The 21,863-nt window shown below is 39.7% G+C and overlaps 1 protein-coding gene across 1 annotated transcript in view; it reads right to left on the bottom strand.

The window, feature by feature from the left end:
• LOC126416303 (mitochondrial basic amino acids transporter-like) overlaps positions 1-21,863 on the bottom strand; it is a 238,390-nt gene that overhangs the window by 21,780 nt on the left and 194,747 nt on the right. Inside the window, exon 6 of the mRNA XM_050083961.1 lies at positions 14,142-14,321. Coding sequence (XP_049939918.1) covers positions 14,142-14,321 — 180 coding nt within the window. The remainder of the gene's footprint in view (positions 1-14,141; positions 14,322-21,863) is intronic.

The raw sequence follows: 21,863 nt of genomic DNA, 5'->3' as shown, positions 1-21,863 counted from the left end.
GGAGTCCATAACCCACCATCAAGCGTCGTACCGGCAGTAAAACACGGGGGAGGTGGCGTTACGGTATGGGGGTGTTGTTAGTTGTTAGGATGTCATCACTTTATTGCTCTCAAGGAAGCGCTAAATGTAGAAGGATATGAACACATTTTACGGCATTGTGTACTGGGTACGTCAGAGGAACAGTTCGCAGACGAAAATAGTTTCTATCAGCATAATGCTTCTTGTAATAAGGCAGCATCTGTGAGGCAACGGTTTGTGGACACTAATACTGCTGAAATGGACTTGCCTGCCTGGAGTCCCGTCCTGGATCCAATGAAACACCTTTGGAATGAGTTAGAATGTAGACTTCGCTCCAGATCTCACTGCCCAACATCACTACCTTCTTTGGTTTTGGCTCTTGAGAAAGAACAGGATGTCATTCCTCCACGGACGTTCAGACACGTCAATAGAACTATCCCCAGAGGAGTTCATCTACATCTACATGATTACTCTGCAACTCACAACTAAGTGCCTCGTAGATGGTTCATGGAAACACCTTCAAGCTACCTCTCTACCGTTCCATTCTCGAACAGCCCCAGGGAAAAACGAACACTTAAATCATTTGTCTGATTTCTCTTATTTTATTATGATGGTCATTTCTCCCGACATAGGGGGGTGACAACAAAATATTTTCACACTCGAAGAGAAATTTCTTGTGAAAAGTTCATGAGAAGGTCCTCCCACTAGGGGAAACGCCTTTGATTTAGTGACTGCCGCCCTATTTCACGTATCCTATCCGTGGCACCATCTCTCCTGTTTCGCGAAAATACAAAACAAGTTGCGCTTCTCTGAACTTTTTCGATGTACTCTCTCAATCCTGCTCCAGAAGAGGGCAGACAAGCGTAGTGCAAGCAGTCTCTTTAGTAGACCTATGACATTTTCTAAGTGATCTGCCAATAAATCGCAGTCTTTGCTTCCCCACAACATTATCTATGTGATTTTTCCAATTTAAGTTATTCGTGATTGTAATCTCTAACTATTTACTTGAGTTTATAGCCTTTAGATTTGTATGATTTATGTGATTTATCGTATCATTAAGGCGAAGGGTGGACACATACCATAGTAATGTCCATTAATAGATGTCTGGATGATTTTGATTAGATAATGTATACAACAAATAATTGTAGGCATTCGCTGTAGCTACTACTGTGAGTTAAAGATACTAGCGCATGGGAGGGAGTCATGGCGGTCCGCAGTGAATCGTCAGAAGACCGATGAATGACAGAAGAAAAAAAGATTTATTGTACATCCAAAAGGAAAAAGTGGAACCCATACTCAGACCTAATCACACTACACTGTATGTAACGGTCATGGAATTAGATCAACTTAAGGGCAGCACTTTTTCGATCTGCTTGTAAAATCGCGTATCTATGAAGATAATTTGATGGAAATGTTGGAAGCTTTTACATGTTGATATATTCCGCACTGCCGTTGAAACGTGACATTTGCCTGAAAAATGAACACTTGTATTATGTTTTGAGGGTTGGTTGATAACGACTAAAGATAGGAAATTTAGCTAACTGCAAATAAAATAGACTCTTTCGTTCAAATATAAGTACAGCCTGATGCAGGAAAAATTATATGGCGTATCAAAACGATTCGTCCGATTTTACAATACTTTATCTTCTATATGAATAGAGATAAGGACTTAGGGTAAATATTAACTTAAGCATCCACCAAAACTAAAATTTTCCTTGGCTCCGGCTGAAAGTGACCGGGGCACGAGGTTGCCCGTAGGGGTCTCCGTTTACTGCTATCTAGCTCGTTCGCTCGCTTATTACCCAATGTTTGTCAAGTCCAGATGGTGATAAGACGACAACAAAAGGTCATTCGTGTTCTTCGTTGTAACACGTCATGTTCAGTTACAACAGTGTGGCGTGTTTTTCGTTGAGAGTACAGCACTGCGTTTTCTACAACGCAAGGATCTCACAGTGCACTGATGGCCTGCAAGTCCACCTGCTCTCACCATACGTTAATTGTATGCGGGCATTTACGGAAGCTTCGCCCATGTGCCGCCCCACCCTATAACTCTGGGTGAAATGCGACGCCGCGTGGCAACATCAACGAATGCAGTAACTTCGGACATGCCGGCACAAGTACGGCACTAGTCTGACTATCACCTCGATGTTTGTCGTGCGTTCGATGGAGAGCACTTCGCTCATTTGGAGAGTGGAAATGTCAAACGTTCTAACAAGGAGAGGTCCCCAGACACGGTGTTCTAGATTAAGGTCCCAGGTATCAAGCGCTGCAACCATTGAATCTGGTGGGCCTCATTTTTGAGTGATCGAAAAAAACAACTGGAATTTTGAGTCAAACGCTAAATATTTCGGAGCCCTCTAGCGACAGGCGACTAGCGAGAGTTTTGGTGTTCGCGTAAAGATAAGTCATTTTAGATTGTAATAATATTTAGTTTAGTACTGGTTAAGTGGTAAATAGGTGTATTAGCGTGCTTTTTAAGCGTACCATTAAAGGTTTCATTTTTCTTTACGTAATATAGCAGAAAACGCGAAAAGATCGTACAGTCTGGTTATAGTCGTATTTTCTGTTAACGTTTTGCCGCAGCAAATCTATATAATTTCGTTAATTGTTTTTTGCTCTTTCCAGCAATTTAACAGTAGCGTACTTCTCATTATTTAACTCACATTTCCGGAAGGTAGCGTAAAGTTTAAGTTGTTGTTTCAGAAACTTTGCACTGTTGTTTTGTGTACATACAGTTGCGTATAGGCCAAATTTGTGGAATCATACTTTCGTGTTTATCTGTAATTTAACTGTTTTATTCTTAATAAACTATTATGTTTATCATGGGTTAAAAGGGCTTAACTTGCCGTGGAATTGTTAGGTCGGGGCTTTGGTTTGACGGTGCTATAGTTTTTTCCATGTGGGTGACTGTAGTGGCGTGGGAGTAGGGGAAGTAGTAGGATATGTAGTAGAGATAGGAAGATACTAGAACAGGAGCGGAAAATTGCTGCCCTCAAGGCTGAGTTAGACAAGGCCAGGGGTGATCCTGACAGGTTAAGGAGGGAGAAGAGTAAAGAGAGGTGGGAATTGGCAACAGGCAACAGTTGGAACAGGCCTAGAACTTTGTCTGACAGCTTCGTGGTGAATGTGGAAAATACATTTGACCCGTTGCTTCAGTTAGAAGCTGACGAGCCGCAAGCAGTTGCAAATGTAGACAGGCACAACAAACTTTCAGCAGCAAACTGAAAAGTAAGAATGTAGGGATATCAGTAAAGAGAAAGAAAATGTTGTTGTCAGGTAGTTGGCCAACTTTTGCAGGATGAACTAGGATAAGAATACCAGGTCACCATTTTTTTAAACCTATTGCTGCTCTGGAGCAGATGACAGAGGATTTAGGATCACTTTGCAAAGATTTCACTAAGAAAGACATTGTGGTTATAGTGGGTGAGCCAGGTTAACAGTATTGACAGAGATCCTGGGTACAGTATAGAGTATGACCTGTCGAAGATTGCATCAGCATCGAAGCATTCTAGTGTTGAGCTTGTATCTGTTCTTGGGCACCATGACCGACTCATTTGAACTCTACTGTCAGGAGAGTTAATTTGGTGTTGGAACGGATCTTATGTCGGGTGCAGGGTCACACACTGGTGTGGTTCCTGTTGATTCTCTCAATAGATGAGATTATACTAGGCATGGCCTTCACCTCAACAGGAAAGGGAAGGGTAAAGTGGCTGGGAAAACAGCACGAAAGTTAAAGGGGGAAGGCACTGTCATGAGTGATAAAATACCAGTCGTTATAGAGTTCATAAAAGACACATTTTTAGGGTAGGGAGGACAGAAAGAAACCAAGTTTTAAGAGAGGTTAGGATTGAGACAAACCTTTAGTTTGAAAAAGAAACCAAAAACCATTATTCTAGCTTATTACATCAGCATAAACAACTGCTGATTAAGAATTTTCAACAATCTGCAGAAATTTCAACTCAAGGTAATGTACAATCGGCTTTATAACCATCTTATCACAGGTAACAGTCAAAGTCGCAGTTCGGATTTCTAAAGGGTTCTGATATTGAGAAGTCTCTCTACACTTACAGCGAAAATGTACTTAATTCATTAGACAAGAAATTGCAGCCAACTGGTATATTTTGTGATCTGCCAAAGGCATTTGACTGTGTAAATCACAATATCCCTTTAAGTAAATTGGAATATTATGGTGTAACAGGAAATGCTGGAAAATGGTCAAATCTTATATCTCTGGCAGGAAGCAAAGGGTGTTATTAGGAGAGAGAACTATTAAGCTATCAGACATCATCCAACTGGGAACTAATTACATGTGAGGTCCCACGAGGTTCCATCTTAGGGCCCTTACTTTTTTTGTGTATATGGTTCAAATGGCTCTGAGCACTATGGGACTTAACATCTGAGGTCATCAGTCCCCTTTGTGTATATCAATGACCTTTCATCAGTAACATTACCAGATGCCAGGTTTGGTTTGTTGATGATACAAACATTGCAATAAATAGCAAATTGAGTGTAGTCTTAGAAATATTTGTGGACATTAATCACTGCTTCCTAGTCAATTCTTTGACACTAAACTTAAAAAAAAACACACTAGATGCAGTTCAGAACTTAAAAGGGGTGTCCCACAAGTATACACCTGACATATGATGACAAGCAGATAGAAGAAATGGACAGAGTTAAATTTTTGGGATTACAGCTTGATAATAAATTCAGCTGGGAGGAGCACATCACAGAACTGCTGAAGCGTCTAAACAAATCTCTATTTGCAATGTGAATTCTATCAGACATAGGGGAAATAAAAATGAAAAAGCTGGCATACTATGCTCACTTTCACCCTATAATTTCATATGGAATTATTTTTTGGGGTAATTCATCAAGCCAAGCTACAGTTTTCTGGGCATAAAAACGTGCAATAAGAGTTATATGTGGTGTGAAGTAAAGAACATCCTGCAGAGGCCTATTTAGGGAACTAGGAATACAAACTACTGCTTCACATTATTTTTTTTCTTAACGAAATTTGTCATTAAAAATATATCACTTTTTCAAACCAACAGCTTATCAGTACTAGAAATAATAATAATCTTCACAAGGATTTAAAGTCACTTACTCTTGTACAAAAAGGTGTGCTTTATTCAGGAACACACATTTTCAGTAACTTGCCAGGGCCATAAAAAAACTTCAGTTTAAGAGAAGCCTAAAGGATTTATTGTTGGCCAGCTCGTGTGATGTGTTCATTGTAAATAAGTATTGTAGTAGTTCTATTGTATGTTTATTACCTTATAAACAAAAAAAACTTTTTTAAATTTTAAATTCAGTGCATTATTGCGATCTTAGTAAATGAGTGTTGTAAAATGATCCTTTCATATAGTGTTCATTAAAAAAAAGACGATGATTCCAATTTTAATTTTAAAACCAACAGCCTCAGTTGCAAAGATTACCGAGATTTACCTAGGTTTCAGTCGGTATAACCCAACCTTCTTCAGAATAAAAGTAACAACCGTTTGTCCATAATGGACATCGTCAAGCTAAAACTACAAATCTATAAATTATCGTCAGTCTAAAAACTTATCTGAAACTGCCTTGGCCCCACTCAAGACCGCGATGCGGCAGCCACTGAGGCTGTTGGTTTTAAAATTAAAATTAATATTTTAGTCCAGTGGGGTTAAACCTAAAACTTAGACAAATCGGAAATAATTGCTACAAAAGGTTTTATTGTTTTAATGGCTTCATTTGTGTCCCAATATGACTATCCTAGGTTTCCCCCTCGGCGGAGTTGTATAAAAGTGTTGGAGGGCAAGGATCATGGGATTGAAGTCAGAGGTGACCTTTATAAATATATTTGCCTCCAAATTTTGTCAAATGTAGGGTTCTGATTTTTTTAAAGGTAACTTTCTGGATGATTACCTTAGGACTTACAAAAAATACACTTTTGTCATTATTACATAGGTTTTCCAGGCGGAACATATACTCACAGGCAGAATAACAAGGTGCAAAAAGGCTTTGCGCTTACTAAGGGATTGCCAAAATTGACCTTAAATTTCTTGTCACCGAATTTATCTCTGACTTTGAACAGTTTTTTTAACTTTTTTCAATTTTTACTCATGATAATGTTATTTTTTAGTTCTCTGCATAAAACTGATCTAGAGACCTAGATTTGAAGGTGTGAAGTACCTTACATGCATAGCAATGAAAGTACAAACTTAGCCTCACAGAAACGGATGGTCCACTTCACTTTTGGTCTCATCAAACGCAGAATTTATTCCTCTATATCGTTTGTATGAGCCACTTTATTGATAGATGGGTTAGTTTCAACGATATTACCAAAAAACAGAAATTAAAACGAAAATTTTTCATGAACATTTAAAACTGATTCAGTTTTTAGGGTATATTTTTGGCCCCCACCACTTTTCCTCAGCTCCGCCGAGGGGGACAACCTAGGTTAGTCATACTGGGACACAAACGATGTCATTAAAACAATACAACCTTTTGTAGCAATTATTTCCAATTTGAATGCTAATTCTACTGGAGTATTTATACTGTTGCTGACAGGGCCGCGAAATGTTGAAAATATTTATGATTATTCCACTTGGGACCAGTGGAAGGTACATTAGCTCATTTGTTTTAGTTGTAAAAATTTGTCATGTATTATTGTTTTTCTGATATGTTCTACATCCTGGAGGACCACCTCACTACAGATCAATTGGAATGAAAGTAAATATAATCTAATCTAATAAATTTAAAAATGAGATATCATATACATTGTTTGTGTAGCGTAATGTTTGTAGTACAAGTCTCATATGCAAGAGATAGCTGGTTCCAATTTCCTCAGGTGCTTTGAATTTTCTTATTTTTAAATCTTTATTGAAAAGGCTTTGATCATTACTTTTATTCAATTAATTGGATTAAATGTATTTTCTTTATTTCTATTCCTATGCCACGTCATTTAAACTTTTTGAACTGCGCTCATTTTTGCTTCCCATCAGTCTTTATCCAGTTGGAATCTTTGTGCATGTGAATTTATTTTCATATATCTCCAATAATACTTTATCATTTGAAAACTCTGACCTATAGTTTAAAAAACAATAGACGAAGTAACCTATTTATATGTGCAAAGGCGTCAAAAACGTAATTGTCGTTACAACATGAATACCTTCCCGGATGGTAATCGTCTTACAAACATTCAAAATACTGATTCTTATTGTACTATGAACAAAATAATGCATATGAATATTTAAACAAAAGAAGAATTATTAATAAAATGAAATTCAAGGAAAATGACGAACAGAAATAATAAATACAGTAAAATGCACGAAAATATAGGATGATGAAGCGGAAGAAATTAAATTCACTTCAGTACATGCAAATAATTAAAAGCACAAGTACCGAGATTCCAGGTGGAAAAAGAATCATAGGAAGAAAAATGAAAGCAGTTGAGAAACTTAGTATGGTGATTAAAACGTTGTGACAAAGGAATAAAAATAAACGAAATGTATTTAAACCCATTAATTAAATAAAAATAATGATCAGGACCATTTTGATGAAGATTTAAAAACGACAAATTTCGAAGCACTCAAGGTAATTTGTACCTACAACCCCTTCCATATGAGACTTTTACTGTAACCATTCTGCTACCCTATCGGTCAATTTGTCCTTTCTTGTTTAAAGCTATAGTATATCACACAGATTTCCGAAATATTTTTTCGTCGATTATTCGCAAACGAGGGCCTACCGGGGTGAACTGCTGCAGGATATAATACCTCGGACCTTAATCTAAGTCACTGTAAAAATGGTTGCGAACAGTCGATCCCACCGCTGGGGACCTCTTCTCCTTGTAAGTGCTATTTTTTCACAAAACGCGTTCCCGGTGCTCTTGCATGTCTCTAGACGTGTTCCAAGTGCCAAATCATGGAAGAAATGTTTTAGACATTCGATGCTAAGTGAAGCACAATCTTTGTGACGAGCAGTGTATCCGCCTAGAGTTGCAAGTCCCATGTGCAATGTCTCCTCCATTTACTTGATACACAATTTGTGTGGTACGCAGGGTGCATGTGAGCTTCTGTTTGTGTTAGTAAAACATCTTCGTAGTGGAAAGAGATACTTTGTGTTTCAAAAGTAGAAAAATACGTTGCAGAAGTGAACAGACCAAACAATATGTGTCTGGAAAATGTTTTGAAAAGATATCCCTTCTTCAGTTATAGAAGCAGTTGTGTAATAAACTTTGCAACATCTGAACCCAAGAATAGAGTTGTATAAGAAGCAGAAGCCAATCATGAAAGATTTCATTTTTTATTAAGTTTTGTTATTCTCTCTTAAAAATTTAAAATATATGAGAAAAGTTTTTTGTTGACTATAATTCCACTAGTTAAAACTTTACTGCTGTATTGCAGTGCTACTAGTTGAAACTTTAATACTGTATTTCTGCTCTATTTCGTCTTTCTTACTGGCACTGAGAACTAGTCAGTTCTCTAGCGTGGCACCTAGAACATTCTAAAAAAATTATTTACTTTGTTCATTGGTCTGATTAATTTTTGCAATGTTGAGGCGAACAGCATAATTCCGTGGTATCAAAGTACTTTTCCAATTTGTAGGATACATTTAAATAATGTACAAAAAGGGGTACATTGGGCTTTGATACTCCTGAAAAATTTGAGATTTGGCACTTAGAACATCTGACATTTGTAAAAGGTGAGTGAAAAGTTCGAGACTACGCATAATGCGAAAAGTACCAAAAGGTTATATGTACCTGCACGTTAGATTATACCTTCTGTAAAATCGGTTGGCTCTACTTAAAATAAAAATTTTTTTGTCTTATGTGTAAGTTAAAATTTGCCACAAGGTTTCGTCTTCATGATTCATATACAAGAGTTGATAAAAAAAACTGAGACTGATATTTTCTTGTGGCTTTCGTGTTAGTTTCCTATCTGTACTACGAACATTTGAAAAGAGTTGGTTTTTATGTATAAAGTTCGTAGGCGGCAACAGTCTCGTATTGACAGTTTGGTGATAATGCTCTGTTTTGTAGACGTTCGCATTTTATGGGAACAAACCGTGATGTGCTGCGTCTCTTTGCTGATGGATGAGATGCGTTTCTGGAATCACGGGTGATCAGTCATTTCTGTATCATTATAATCCTGAAGGAAAACGAGCCAGCGCAGTATGGAAAGCGCCAGGTTCTCCAACAGGAAAAAGCGAAAGTTGTTCCCCGCAGAGAAAGTGACAGTGATCACGTTTCTTGACTGTCATGGAATGATTTACCAACGTGGAATTCTCCCTCACACTACTGTCACAGAGCATACTACACGTCAGTATTGGCTAAACTGGGAAACACATTCCAAACAAAGGACCAGAACTTTCCCAGGCTGGGTGGAAACTTCATTATGACAACGCGCGACCTCACGTCGCAAATGAAGTCATACAGTTTCTCTCTCAATTCAACATGACTTGTGTACCGTATTCGTCTTATAGTTCCTATTTTGCACCCTGTGATTTCCTTTATTCCCGCGAAAAAAAGCTAAGCTTCAGTGCATTCGATTTGAGAACTATGAAGCAGTGTGAAGAAAGGTGAGGCGATTCTTAAGGAGCTGACAAAGAATTACCTGTGTGTTCGAGAACTGGCAGACATGTTATAAACAGTGCGTACATGTAGGAGTGGAGTACTTTGGAACAGATCATGAAAACACTGAAAGCAGTAATACCATGTGAGAAATACGTCAGTCTTAGTCTTCGTTGATCAGACCTAGCAGATGATGCATAGTACGATTAAAATTACTTGATAGTTGATATCTGTCGCTTGCTGCTATGGTGTTGCCACATCGGCTGCCGGCTACCGCTCGGTTATAACTGACATACAAACACGGCGGGTCACTTCACAATGTGCGGAGCGAGGTAGGAAGATGCCGCCGCAAGGTATGTCGGCTATGCGAGATGTTCTGTCGATTGGTGATTTTAAATAAGCAACGACTGAACTGCGCCAGACGATGCGTTTTGTAGCCCTGAATTTAAACTGATGTCCTAGGCTAAACATAACATTCTCGGTATCACTGGTAACCTGAAAATATCCTAGTGCTGGCTTCACGAGCTGAAACGTTACCAACCGATGAGAAATCCTGGGTGGCCCTCGGCTGCAGATTATAGGTGACACAGGCAGATTCCAGAGGAAAATAAGACGACAGGAAGAAAAATAAGATAAATAAAAAAGTCGATCCGATGAAAAATGAGACGGCAAAGAATTATAATTAAAAGAACTGCATATAAATCAATTAACTGAATAAAAATAATAATGAAGCACTTTTGTTTAGATTTAGAAATTTTAAAAAAATACGCTATATTTGACGTGATTTGAACCTACGACCTCCTACATGGAATTAACGTGTTAACATTTGCGCTGCGCCACTCCAGTTCATAAGGTAGTCACATTTATGGCTGTAGTTAGCCAGTCGCAATGATGAATTGCAGCCTTAATAAATACGGTTTCATGCCGTGGTGTCAGGCTTACCTGTTATATCATATTTTTCGAACTATAAGATGCTACGGAATATAAGATGCACCTAAATTTTGAGCAATTTTTTTTTAAAAATAACGTTCTTACCATTTTTATCATTAGACTGCAAAGCCAGACCAAAAAAAATCTTAGTTTATAAAACCGAACAAACGTTTATGGCCATTCTTAAGACCGGCGGGAATTTTAAATTAAACACGGGACTTTTTTACATTGATTTCGAGTAAAAGACGCACCTGAATTTTGGAGGCAGTTTTTCGAAGAAAAAAGATCGTCTTGTTGTTGTTGTTGTGGTCTTCAGCCCTGAGACTGGTTTCATGCAGCTCTCCATGCTACTCTATCCTGTGCAAGCTTCTTCAACTCCCAGTACCTACTGCAACCTACATCCTTCTGAATCTGCTTAGTGTATTCATCTCTTGGTCTCCCCCTACGATTTTTACCCTCCTCACTGCCCTCCAATACTAAATTGGTGATCCCTTGATGCCTCAGAACATGTCCTACCAACCGATCCCTTCTACTGGTCAAGTTGTGCCACAAGCTTCTCTTCTCCCCAATCCTATTCAATACTTCCTCATTAGTTATGTGATCTACCCATCTAATCTTCAGCATTCTTCTGTAGCACCACATTTCGAAAGCTTCTATTCTCTTCTTGTCCAAACTATTTACCGTCCATGATTCACTTCCATACATGGCTACACTCCATACAAATACTTTCAGAAACGACTTCCTGACACTTAAATCTATACTCGAAGTTAACAAATTTCTCTTCTTCAGAAACGCTTTCCTTGCCATTGCCAGTCTACATTTTATATCCTCTCTACTTCGACCATCATCAGTTATTTTGCTTCCCAAATAGCAAAACTCCTTTACTATTTTAAGTGTCTCATTTCCTAATCTAATACCCTCAACATCACCCGACTTAATTCGACTACATTCCATTATCCTCGTTTTGCTTTTGTTGATGTTCATCTTATATCCTCCCTTCAAGACACTGTCCATTCCGTTCAACTGCTCTTGCAAGTCCTTTGCTGTCTCTGACAGAATTACAATGTCATCGGCGAACCTCAAAGTTTTTATTTCTTCTCCATGGATTTTAATACCTACTCCGAATTTTTCTTTTGTTTCCTTTACTGCTTGCTCAATATACAGATCGTCTTACAGTTCGTAAAATACGACAGGCTGATATCTGATAACTACATATGTGACGCCGAATTGCGTCTTGTGCGGAAGAAACCAGTAGTGAATTGTTAGTGCTATGTATGAAACATATGTACTTCTTTAGCATCGTTGTCACGCTTGTGTGTTCAAATGGCTCTGAGCACTATGGGACTTAACTTCTGAGATCATCAGTCCCCTAGAACTTAGAACTACTTAAACCTAACTAACCTAAGGACATCACACACATGCCCGAGGCAGGATTCGATCCTGCGACGTAGCGGTCACGCGGTTCCAGACTGTAGCGCCTAGAACCGCTCGGGCACTCCGGCGTGTGTGTGTGTGTGTGTGTGTGTGTGTGTGTGTGTGTGTGTGTGTGAGAGAGAGAGAGAGATATTGGGTGTTGTGTGTGTGTGTGTGTGTGTGTGTGTGTGTGTGTGTGTGTGTGTGTTGTTTGTTGATTTTGTGTCGTTATCATGTGTGATTAAATATGTAATAAAAGTCCCAGCTCATGATTCGGGATCAAAAATCATCAAGAAAGGCCGTCCGGTGTGGCCGTGCGGTTCTAAGCGCTTCAGTGTGGAACCGCGTGACCGCTACGGTCGCAGGTTCGAATCCTGCCTCGGGCATGGATGTGTGTGATGTCCTTAGGTTAGTTAGGTTTAAGTAGTTCTAAGTTCTAGGGGACTGATGACCTCAGATGTTGAGTCCCATAGTGCTCAGAGCCATTCGAACCATTCATCAAGAAAGAAGAATGCCGAACAAGAAATTAGATGTGATCTCACCAACTGTTGTGGTTACTTGACAACGGTGAATGGTCCCGGCGTGACGTTGAGTGCTCTGACTGGCGGAAACCAGCTCCAACAAGTGAATTGTCAACTATCATGTAATTTAAATCGGACTCTAGTCTTGTGAAATCGATTAACTTTTTGAAAACCGCATGTAATGTGACCAAGAGACCTGTAATGAAATAAGACTATCCTGTGTTAGCCTCTTTTCCCTACCTCTTAACTCAAACACGAAATAATCTTCATCCAATTATTGAAGATGGTGTGACGCTGAGAGCTCTGACTGGCGGAAACCAGCTCCAACGAGTGAATTGTCAACTATCATGTAATTTAAGTCGGACTCTAGTCTGGCGAAATCGATTAACTTTTAGAAAACCGCATATAATGTGAGTGAGAGACCTGTAATGAAATAAGACTATCCTGTGTTAGCCTCTTTTCCCTACCTGTAACTCAAACTCGAAACAATGTTCAGTCCTAATGGGGCACTGTTAAGTGGGGCGTTCCCCAAGGGTCAGTGCTGAGGCCACTGCTGTTTCTTATTTATATAAATGATATGCCTTCTAGTATTACAGGTGATTCAAAAATATTTCTGTTTGCTGATGACACCAACTTGGTAGTGAAGGATCTTGTGTGTAATATTGAAACAGCATCAAATAATGTAGTTCATGAAATAAGTTCATGGCTTATGGAAAATAATTTGATGCTAAATCACAGTAAGACTCAGTTTTTATAGTTTCTAACTCACAATTCAACAAGAACCGATATTTTGGTCAGACAGAATGGGCATATTTTAAGCGAGGCGGAACAGTTCAAGTTCCTAGGGGTTCGGATAGATAGTAAGCTGTTGTGGAAAGCCCACGTCCAGGATCTTGTTCAGAAACTAAATGCTGCTTTATTTACCATTGGAACAGTATCTGAAATAAGTGGCAGTTCAATACGAAAAGTAGTCTACTTCGCATATTTTCGTACACTTATGTCGTATGGTATTATTTTTTGGGGTAATTCTTCTGATTCAAAAAGGGCATTTTTGGCTCAAAAACGGGCTGTTCGAGCTATATGTGGCGTAAGTTCGAGAACCTCTTGTCGACCCCTATTCAATAGTCTGGGAATTCTGACATTGCCCTCACAGTATATATTTTCTTTAATGTCGTTTGCTGTTAGCAATATTAGCCTATTCCCCAGAGTTAGCAGCTTTCACTCAGTTAATACTAGGCAGAAATGAAATCTGCATGTGGAATGCACTTCCTTGCCTCTTGTGCAGAAAGGAGTGCAGTATTCTGCTGCTCCCATTTTCAATAAGCTAGCACAAGAACTCAAAAATCTTAGCAGTAGCCCAGAAGAGTTTCTTCATGGCTCACTCCTTCTATTCTGTCGAGGAGCTCCTTGAAGAGCTAAAAAATTATGCAAATTCCAGTGTTACATTGTTGATTTTCTTTATTTAAACTTAATACTTATCGGCTGAATATGTTTCTTATATTTCATTTTATCTGTTTCTACTATCGTGTTATAATTCCATGTATTGACTCGTCCTATGACCATGGAGACTTCTCCTTAATTTGGTCCCACAGAACAATAAATAAATAAATCTTCGCCCAATTATTGAAGATGGCGTGTTGCAGCAACGTTCAAGGTGTTCACAATGACTAACGAAGTTTGCTGATGGCAGTGACTGAAGGAGTACGTACCCGAGTACCTGCGGGGGCGGCCGTCGCCGCCGTCGGCCTGCAGGCGCGACTTGAGCACGTCCACGGGGTAGGTGAACAGCCAGGAGGCGGCGCCCGCCGTGCCACCAGCCGCCAGCACCAGCCACGTGGGCGCGGGGGCGCTGCCGCGCGTCATCGCCTCGTACGTCGCGAAGTAGATGCCTACGGGCACACACACACACACTGCCGTAGCCGTCTCCATGTCGGCAAGGCGCAGCAGTTTCCGTATTTGCAGCGACTCTTCCTCTCGCTGCAAAGCAGACACTTCGGCGGACAGAGAATAAATAAACACTGCTCAGAAACTACGCTGACAGAAAAGATCGCAACACCAAAAAATAATTAACGTAGAGTAATGAAATTTCGGGGATACATTTGAAAGGTATGTGCTGAGATTCGATCAGGATAGAGCCAGTGAAAAATGTCGATAGTTCCCAACCGCAAGGTTGGACGAGTAGTACATCTTCGAGTAGTAAGATCTTTGACAGCTAACAGAGCTAGGTGCACGCGGTAAAAGTTTGAGTAGTGGTGAGGAGATGCGCAGAGACAGTAGACGTGTTTAGAGTCGGAGCTAGATGCCTGCAGGAGGCAGCCGGGTCGTGACAGCATCGAAGTAAGAACTGGCGCTACGCACATAATAAGCTATATATTGAGCGAAACTCGGCACATACCTGGGGAAACTAGAAAGAATAATTAATAAAATAGGTTTTCTTCGGTTAAATAATGTCTAAAAGCTAGATAGAAATCCCATTGTTGACGCAATGAGCGTTTTGTGAAACTTTCTCGTAAATCCATGCTATAGAAGTTTTTTTTAGTTTTTCACATGTGCCTTAAAAGTTTGAACAATAAATATTTTTTAGATAAAATTAGAGTTTCATCTCACTCCTTATGTCGTTCTCCGCATCCTGTGCTTGCATTGAACCAAAAGGTACATTAAAGTAAAGTTCCCATGAGTAAAGCTAATAATTTCATTTATCAGAGTAAAATAATCTATATGCCATTGCACAGTTGGCAAATTATTCAGATGAGGACAGAATTTTTATTAAGTAACAAACAGGGCCAAAATGAGTAAAGTTATCTAGAATGACAATTTTATGCCATTGCACTACGGCTGAGTTGAATATATGTTTTATTATCGGCTAAATGGGAAGGAGTGCACGGGCTAAGTCCACAGACGCAGTCAGATGCAGGTTGGTGACTTTCATTTATTTTTACCACTAAACTTTCATGCAGTCAGATGTGTATTTTGAGTATTAATTTTCCAACAATATTTTCATGCAGTCAGATAAAGTTCAGTTCAGTTAAATACGCAGTCAGATGCAAGTTTTATTAAAGACTAAAGCAGTCACATGCAGTTCAGTCTAGTTTAAATAGAGAATTTTTACTAACAACACTTTCACATTTGCCTTGTGTAAGGTGCCTCTTACGTGAGGAAGACATTTTTTTCCAGTTTTAATAAATTATTGTCTCTTATTGATGTATTCACGATAGTTAGGAAGTGCCGCAGTCCTAGCCGGCCATGAGTCGGAGAGCATTTCCCACGCTGGCTGGCTAGGTGACGAAGCGACCATATGTCGCGGGTAGTGGGGTGGGGCTCGGCGCTGGACCGTAGCGACAAGCGTCAGCCTGGGAAATACACATGACGGGTAGAACCGCCATCTTGGCGCCAAAGTCACCGATTTTGTTTATTTACATTTAATAATTAAAGTCATTTATGACAACATGAATACTAGGAGGAGCCTCTGGACGTTTAAAACTATTTATCATAATTTTGCCTTGTTAAAATTCACACCCGTTCATTAACAAATGCCGGTATTACACTATCAAATTTCTTTGTCAAAGATTTGATCAAAGATGTGGTCAAATATTCCGTCAAATATATTTGACAAAAATCTTTGACGTAGGCCGGTATTACACTATCAAATTTCTTTGTCAAATATCTTTGTCAAAGATATTTGATGGTGTAATAGGGAACTTTGTCAAATGTCGTCCAATATTTGATCAAATCTAGGGCCTCGCTGTAGATTTGATCAAAGAAGTTGCTTGTCTTCTGTTCACTGCAATGAGACATGTTACCACATGTGTAGCGTTCTGTCGTCTGCAGTGTTTTTATGTACTTTGCTGGTAAATATAATTGGTGTGTGCCGACAACTACAAAATTAATAGAGATGGATAAAGCTGATGAGGCGTTTAACAACGTCAGGCACCCTGAGTACAAAAATAGGTTAAGAAGATTGGAGACCTGACCTGACCTGACCTAACCTAACCTGACCTAACCTAACCTGACCTAACCTAACCCTCTGCTGTAGCAAGGAATCGGAGTGTTACAGTGAGCCTGTCTTCTGCAAATGTAGTAGTTCTTAAATGAATATTGTGCTTTGTGATATGAGGACACACTTAACTGAGCACATACAGAAATGTATGCTCATCCATTCTTTAGTAATTGATGTACGACTTGACGTCCTCCAATATAAGCTCACGTAACAAGTCTTGTTGAATGATTTTATTGTGTCATCGTAAAACCCACGGCTTCACCCAGGTATGTTTCCTTTTTTTCTCCCGCTTCTCATCTGCATATGCACACAGTGCAATTGTGGTACATGCAACTGCTGCGGTTAATAATAAGTTGTTGTTGTCAGCCATCTTGAAATTTGACGAAAAATATGATGATAGTATAATACCCCCTCTAGCGCAACGTCAAAGATCTTTGTCAAATATATTTGACGGAATATTGATCACATCTTTGATCAAATCTTTGACAAAGAAATTTGATAGTGTAATACCGGCCGTAGCGCTAGAAGGGGTATTACACTGTCATCATAATTTTCGTCAAATTTCAAGAGCTTATAGTGGAGGATGTCAAGTTGTACATCAATTACTTAAGAATGGATGAGCATAAAACTTCCTGGCAGATTAAAACTGTGTGCCTGACCGAGACTCGAACTGGGGACTTTGCCTTTCGCGGGCAAGTGCTCTAACCGAGCTACCGAAGCACGACTCACGGCCGGTACTCACAGCTTTACTTCTGCCAGTACCTCGTCTCCTACCTTCCAAACTTTACAGAAGCTCTCCTGCGAGCCTTGCAGAACTAGCACCCCTGAAAGAAAGGATATTGCGGAGACATGGCTTAGCCACAGCCTGGGGGATGTTTCCAGAATGAGATTTTCACTCTGCAGCGGAGTGTGCGCTGATATGAAACTTCCTGGCAGATTAAAACTGTGTGCCCGCGAAAGGCAAAGGTCCCGAGTTCGAGTCTCGGTCGGGCACACAGTTTTAATCTGCCAGGAAGTTTCATATCAGCGCACACTCCGCTGCAGAGTGAAAATCTCATTATGGATGAGCATACATTTCTGTATGTGCTCAGTGAAGTGTATCCTCATATCACAAAGCACAATATTCACCTAAGAACTGCTACATCTGCAGCAGACAGGCTCACTGTAACACTCCGATTACTTGCTACAGGAGAGGGTTAGGTTAGGTTAGGTCAGGTCTCGTCTCGTCTCCAATCTTCTTAGTCTATTTTTGTATCAGGGTGCCTCACGTTGTAAAGCGCATCAGCTTCATACATCTCTATTAATTCTGTAGTTGTCAGCACACACCAATTGTATTTACCGGCAATGTCTATAAAGACACTACAGAAGACAGATCTCTGCAGCGATGCTAGCGCTCCATGGGGTAACATGTCACATTGCAGTGAACAGAAGACAAGCGACTTCTTTGATCAAATCCACGGCTCTAGATTTGATCAAATATTGGACGATGTTTGACAAAGTCCCCTGTTACACCATCAAATATCTTTGACAAAGATTTTTGACAAAGAAATTTGATAGTGTAATACCGTCAAAATGCATATCTTAGTAAGTGCGAACTTGATCGGAAATCCACGAACTATGACGAAACTAGTAAGAGATACAGACTGCATGCCAAAGTCCGCAGTCGGCGTTAAGAGCTCTTCCTGTCTTGTTCGATGGTAGCGATGCTCTCGGTTACGAGTAGTTTGTGACATGAGTGTTTCATTAATGGTCTAATAGGAATAAAAGTGATATTATGGCATTCTGAATGTTAATTTCGAGTAAATAGATACCCCAAAGTTGACCGACAGCAATTTCAGATAATTAGCTTCCACCGACAGAGACATCCAATGCGCCAATGAAGAATCTGCACGGGTCGACATTTACGAGAGCTGCACCGCGCACAGGTAGGAGGAAATCCGACGACACGACCCACCAAGGCGGGTCAAGGAAGGTCCGACTTACACTCGCAAATTCCGGGTGGAAATGCTGACCAGTTGTACTGTACGTCACATATAACACCCTCTACGGACTCGCGGCTAAGCTGAGTAATAAAAGTGTCAGTTTAGAAGCGAGGGGATCTTGCACTTGGTAAAATATTTACGTGACTAACGTTTCAAGTTAGTTGACGACGAGATAAGCCATTGTAAATGTGAAATGCTGGTACATTAATAACCGGTCTAACCGCCAGAACGTTGAATCCAAGCTTGCAAACGTACATCATTGTGTTATACAGGTGCCGGTTGTCAGTTTGTGGGATGGAGTTCTACGCCCGTTGCGCTTGATTGGGCAATGTTAAGACGGTTAATGTTGTCTGTGGATGACGCTGAAGTGACCGACGGTGTCCCATATGTGATCGACTGGAGAGTGATCTGGTGATCGAGCAGGCCTAGGAAACACGTCGACATTCGGTAGAGTATGTTGGATACAACATCAGTATGTGGGCGTGCGCTATCCTGCTGGAAGACACTCCCTGGAATGCAGTTCATGAATGGCAGCGCAACAGGTACAATTTGCAGCCAGGCTGCGTGGGATAACCGTGAGAGCGCTCCTGATGCCATGCGAGATTGCACCCCAGACCTTAACTCCAAGTGTAGGTCCAGTGTGTCTAGCATGCAGACAAGTAGGTTGCAGGTCCTCAAATGACCTCCTTCTAACCGACACACAGCCAACACTGGCACCGAGGTAGAACCAGCTTTCATCGGAAAACATAACTGGTCTCCGCCCTCCAATGAGCTCTCGCTTGATACCGTTGTAATCGCAAATGATAGTGGTTTGGGATCAATGAAATACACGCTGCATGGCGTCTAGCTCGGAGCTTTCCTTGAAGTAACCGATTTGTAGCAGTTCATTGTGTCACTGTGGTGCTAACTGCTGCTCAAATTGGTGCTGCACAGTACGATGCACCCGAGCCATACGCTGAACGCGGTCTTTCCGCTCGGTACCGGTAGTGCCACGTGGCCGTCCGTAGCCAGGTCTCCTTGATACCGTACATTCTCGTAACCATCGCTGCAGCAGTCATGTACAGAGGCTACATTCCTGCCAAGTCTTTCTGCAATATCGCAGAAGAAACATACAGTCTCTTGTATCCCAGCTACACGACCACATTCAAACTCAGTGAGGTGTTGATAATGGCGCCTTTGTCGGCCTTAAAGGCATTCTTGACTAACAAGAACCCACCACGTCCGTTCTGACCGTTACAACTTGTATTTAAAGCAAACCTGATTTGCAGTCTCATAGTGGCGCTACTAGCTTAAGCTACAGGCGCAAAATTTGAATAGACATTATCTTTCAGATTTAAAAATACGCCTATCAACTTTGTGACGCACTACTCTTTCTTGGCGTTGCGATCTTTTTCCCACAGAGGAGAATTAAATACGAGCTTCATACATTTGTAGGAAATTTTCTCTAGTGTTCGACGAACGCGAGTATATCCTAATTCAGATGACTAGTATTACTGAATGGCATCTCCAGCCAACATTTTCTACCTTCCAAAAAAAAAAAAAAAAAAAAAAAAAAAAAAAAAAAAAAAAAAAAAAAAAAAAAAAAAATTCGCCAGAGCAGAGCAACTAGCAAAAACCTGAATTGCTGGTAATTTCAGTGAGTATTTCGACATACCTCCGTCAAAGAAAGTTGTAAATCATGTTTTTGACAATATTGGGTTTTCACTGCAATAAAGTGGTACATCACATGAGACATGCTACCAAAGCAACGGACGTGTTTTTTCTGTTTACAACTTGACCATTCTGTAAGAACGTTCTATATCAATGACAATAGTGGATGTGGCTGATGTAAGCTTCACTCCAAATGATATTGTATCGTTAAATAAAAGCACAGAATGGAAAACAGTTGAATAAAACTGGAAGCGGAATATCAAGAAAAGTAGGAAGAACTGTGTAAAAGCTTAGGCATGCCTGAAAAACCTACGTCAAATGAGCTGTGTGTAAGAACGTTGTATATCCTACAACGTAAAAATTATACACTACAATAATGTTTTTGGCGTGGCCGTTGGTTTGAGCAAAACAGCAACGGCACAACGACACTTTTGAACAACTACCTTGTTTTGGTAGGACATTTCACAATACTAGGGCAAATGTTAATTGTTTCGGGACATAGCTTTCTGCCCTGGGATCGTACTTTTGCATTAATCGGGAACAAAGGACAGTAATGAATGTCATGATTACCTATGAATGGAAGTATGTAATAGCTGAAGCTTCTTTAACCACATATTTCATTAGAAACGAAAGAAGCCAAAATAACTTTGTTGCCGTCAGTCTTCTTGAAGGAATTAGGAAGTGTGACCCAAACTTGAAAATTAGCAGTTATATGGTAAAATATCAAAGCAGATGATCCAAATTCAGTGTATCTGAGTCTTATTCATAATGTCATTCATCCCGCGGTTCGTCATTCTCTGCTAAAACCAAAAGAGAAAATCAACCTCAAATTAATATCCCTAAAACTGTTATGAGGCTTCCTAAATCTACATCTACATGACTACTCTCCAGTTCACATTTAAGTGCTTGGCAGAGGATTCATCGAACCACTTTCACACTCTAACAGAACGCGGTAAAAATAAACACTTAATTTTTCCTGTGAGAGCTCCGATTTCTCTTATTTTATTACAATGATCATTTCTCCCTATGTAGATGGACGTCAACAAAATATTTTCGCATTCGCAGGAGAACATTGAAGATTGAAATTTCTTGGAAATATCTCGCCGCCATGAAAAATTTCTTTGTTTTAATGATTACTACCTCAACTCGCGTTTCATATCTGTGACACTTTCTCCCTTATTTCGCTATAATATAAACTGAACTGACATTCTTTGAACTGTTTTGATGTCTTCCGTCAATCCTAAATTCCGTTCTTGTATAATGAGCTCCTTCGTCTATCGGCAGACAAATGTGGGACTTCTTGAATACGTGTAAATATTTTTATGTACAATACAGGGAATTCCGTGTGAACTTAATTTCGGAGTGAACAGATCAATTTATTTTTCCTCAGTTTAATTTTTTCTTTGTTAGTGTTTCTTGTCCTGCAAAGAACTGGTTTTTTTTAGTTCGGAGGTTAATTAAATAAAGACGTCGTATTGTGTCAATATATCAGGTAATATAATCCGTTAACACTTTTCATTGTTTTTGCTACTGTGAGAGGAACTTATATTTTTTATGTGCAACGTTATTCCACAATGTAATTTTACGGAATATGTAACGTTCTTACACGGAAATCTACATAAAAATTAAGAAAACATTTTAAGTATTATAAAATACGCTAAATACATCTATAATACATACTTCATCACTTGACATATACAATAAGACGTAGGAATAAATAGTACCAAAGGAAAACAACACTTTTTTTTAATTCCAGAAAAATAATAAAATTGTGATATACAACTTTCTTTAAAGGCAGTCCA

The sequence above is a fragment of the Schistocerca serialis genome, chromosome 8 (assembly GCF_023864345.2).
Source record: "Schistocerca serialis cubense isolate TAMUIC-IGC-003099 chromosome 8, iqSchSeri2.2, whole genome shotgun sequence".
NCBI lineage: Eukaryota > Metazoa > Arthropoda > Insecta > Orthoptera > Acrididae > Schistocerca > Schistocerca serialis.
This window is presented reverse-complemented; position numbering and strand designations above follow the sequence as displayed.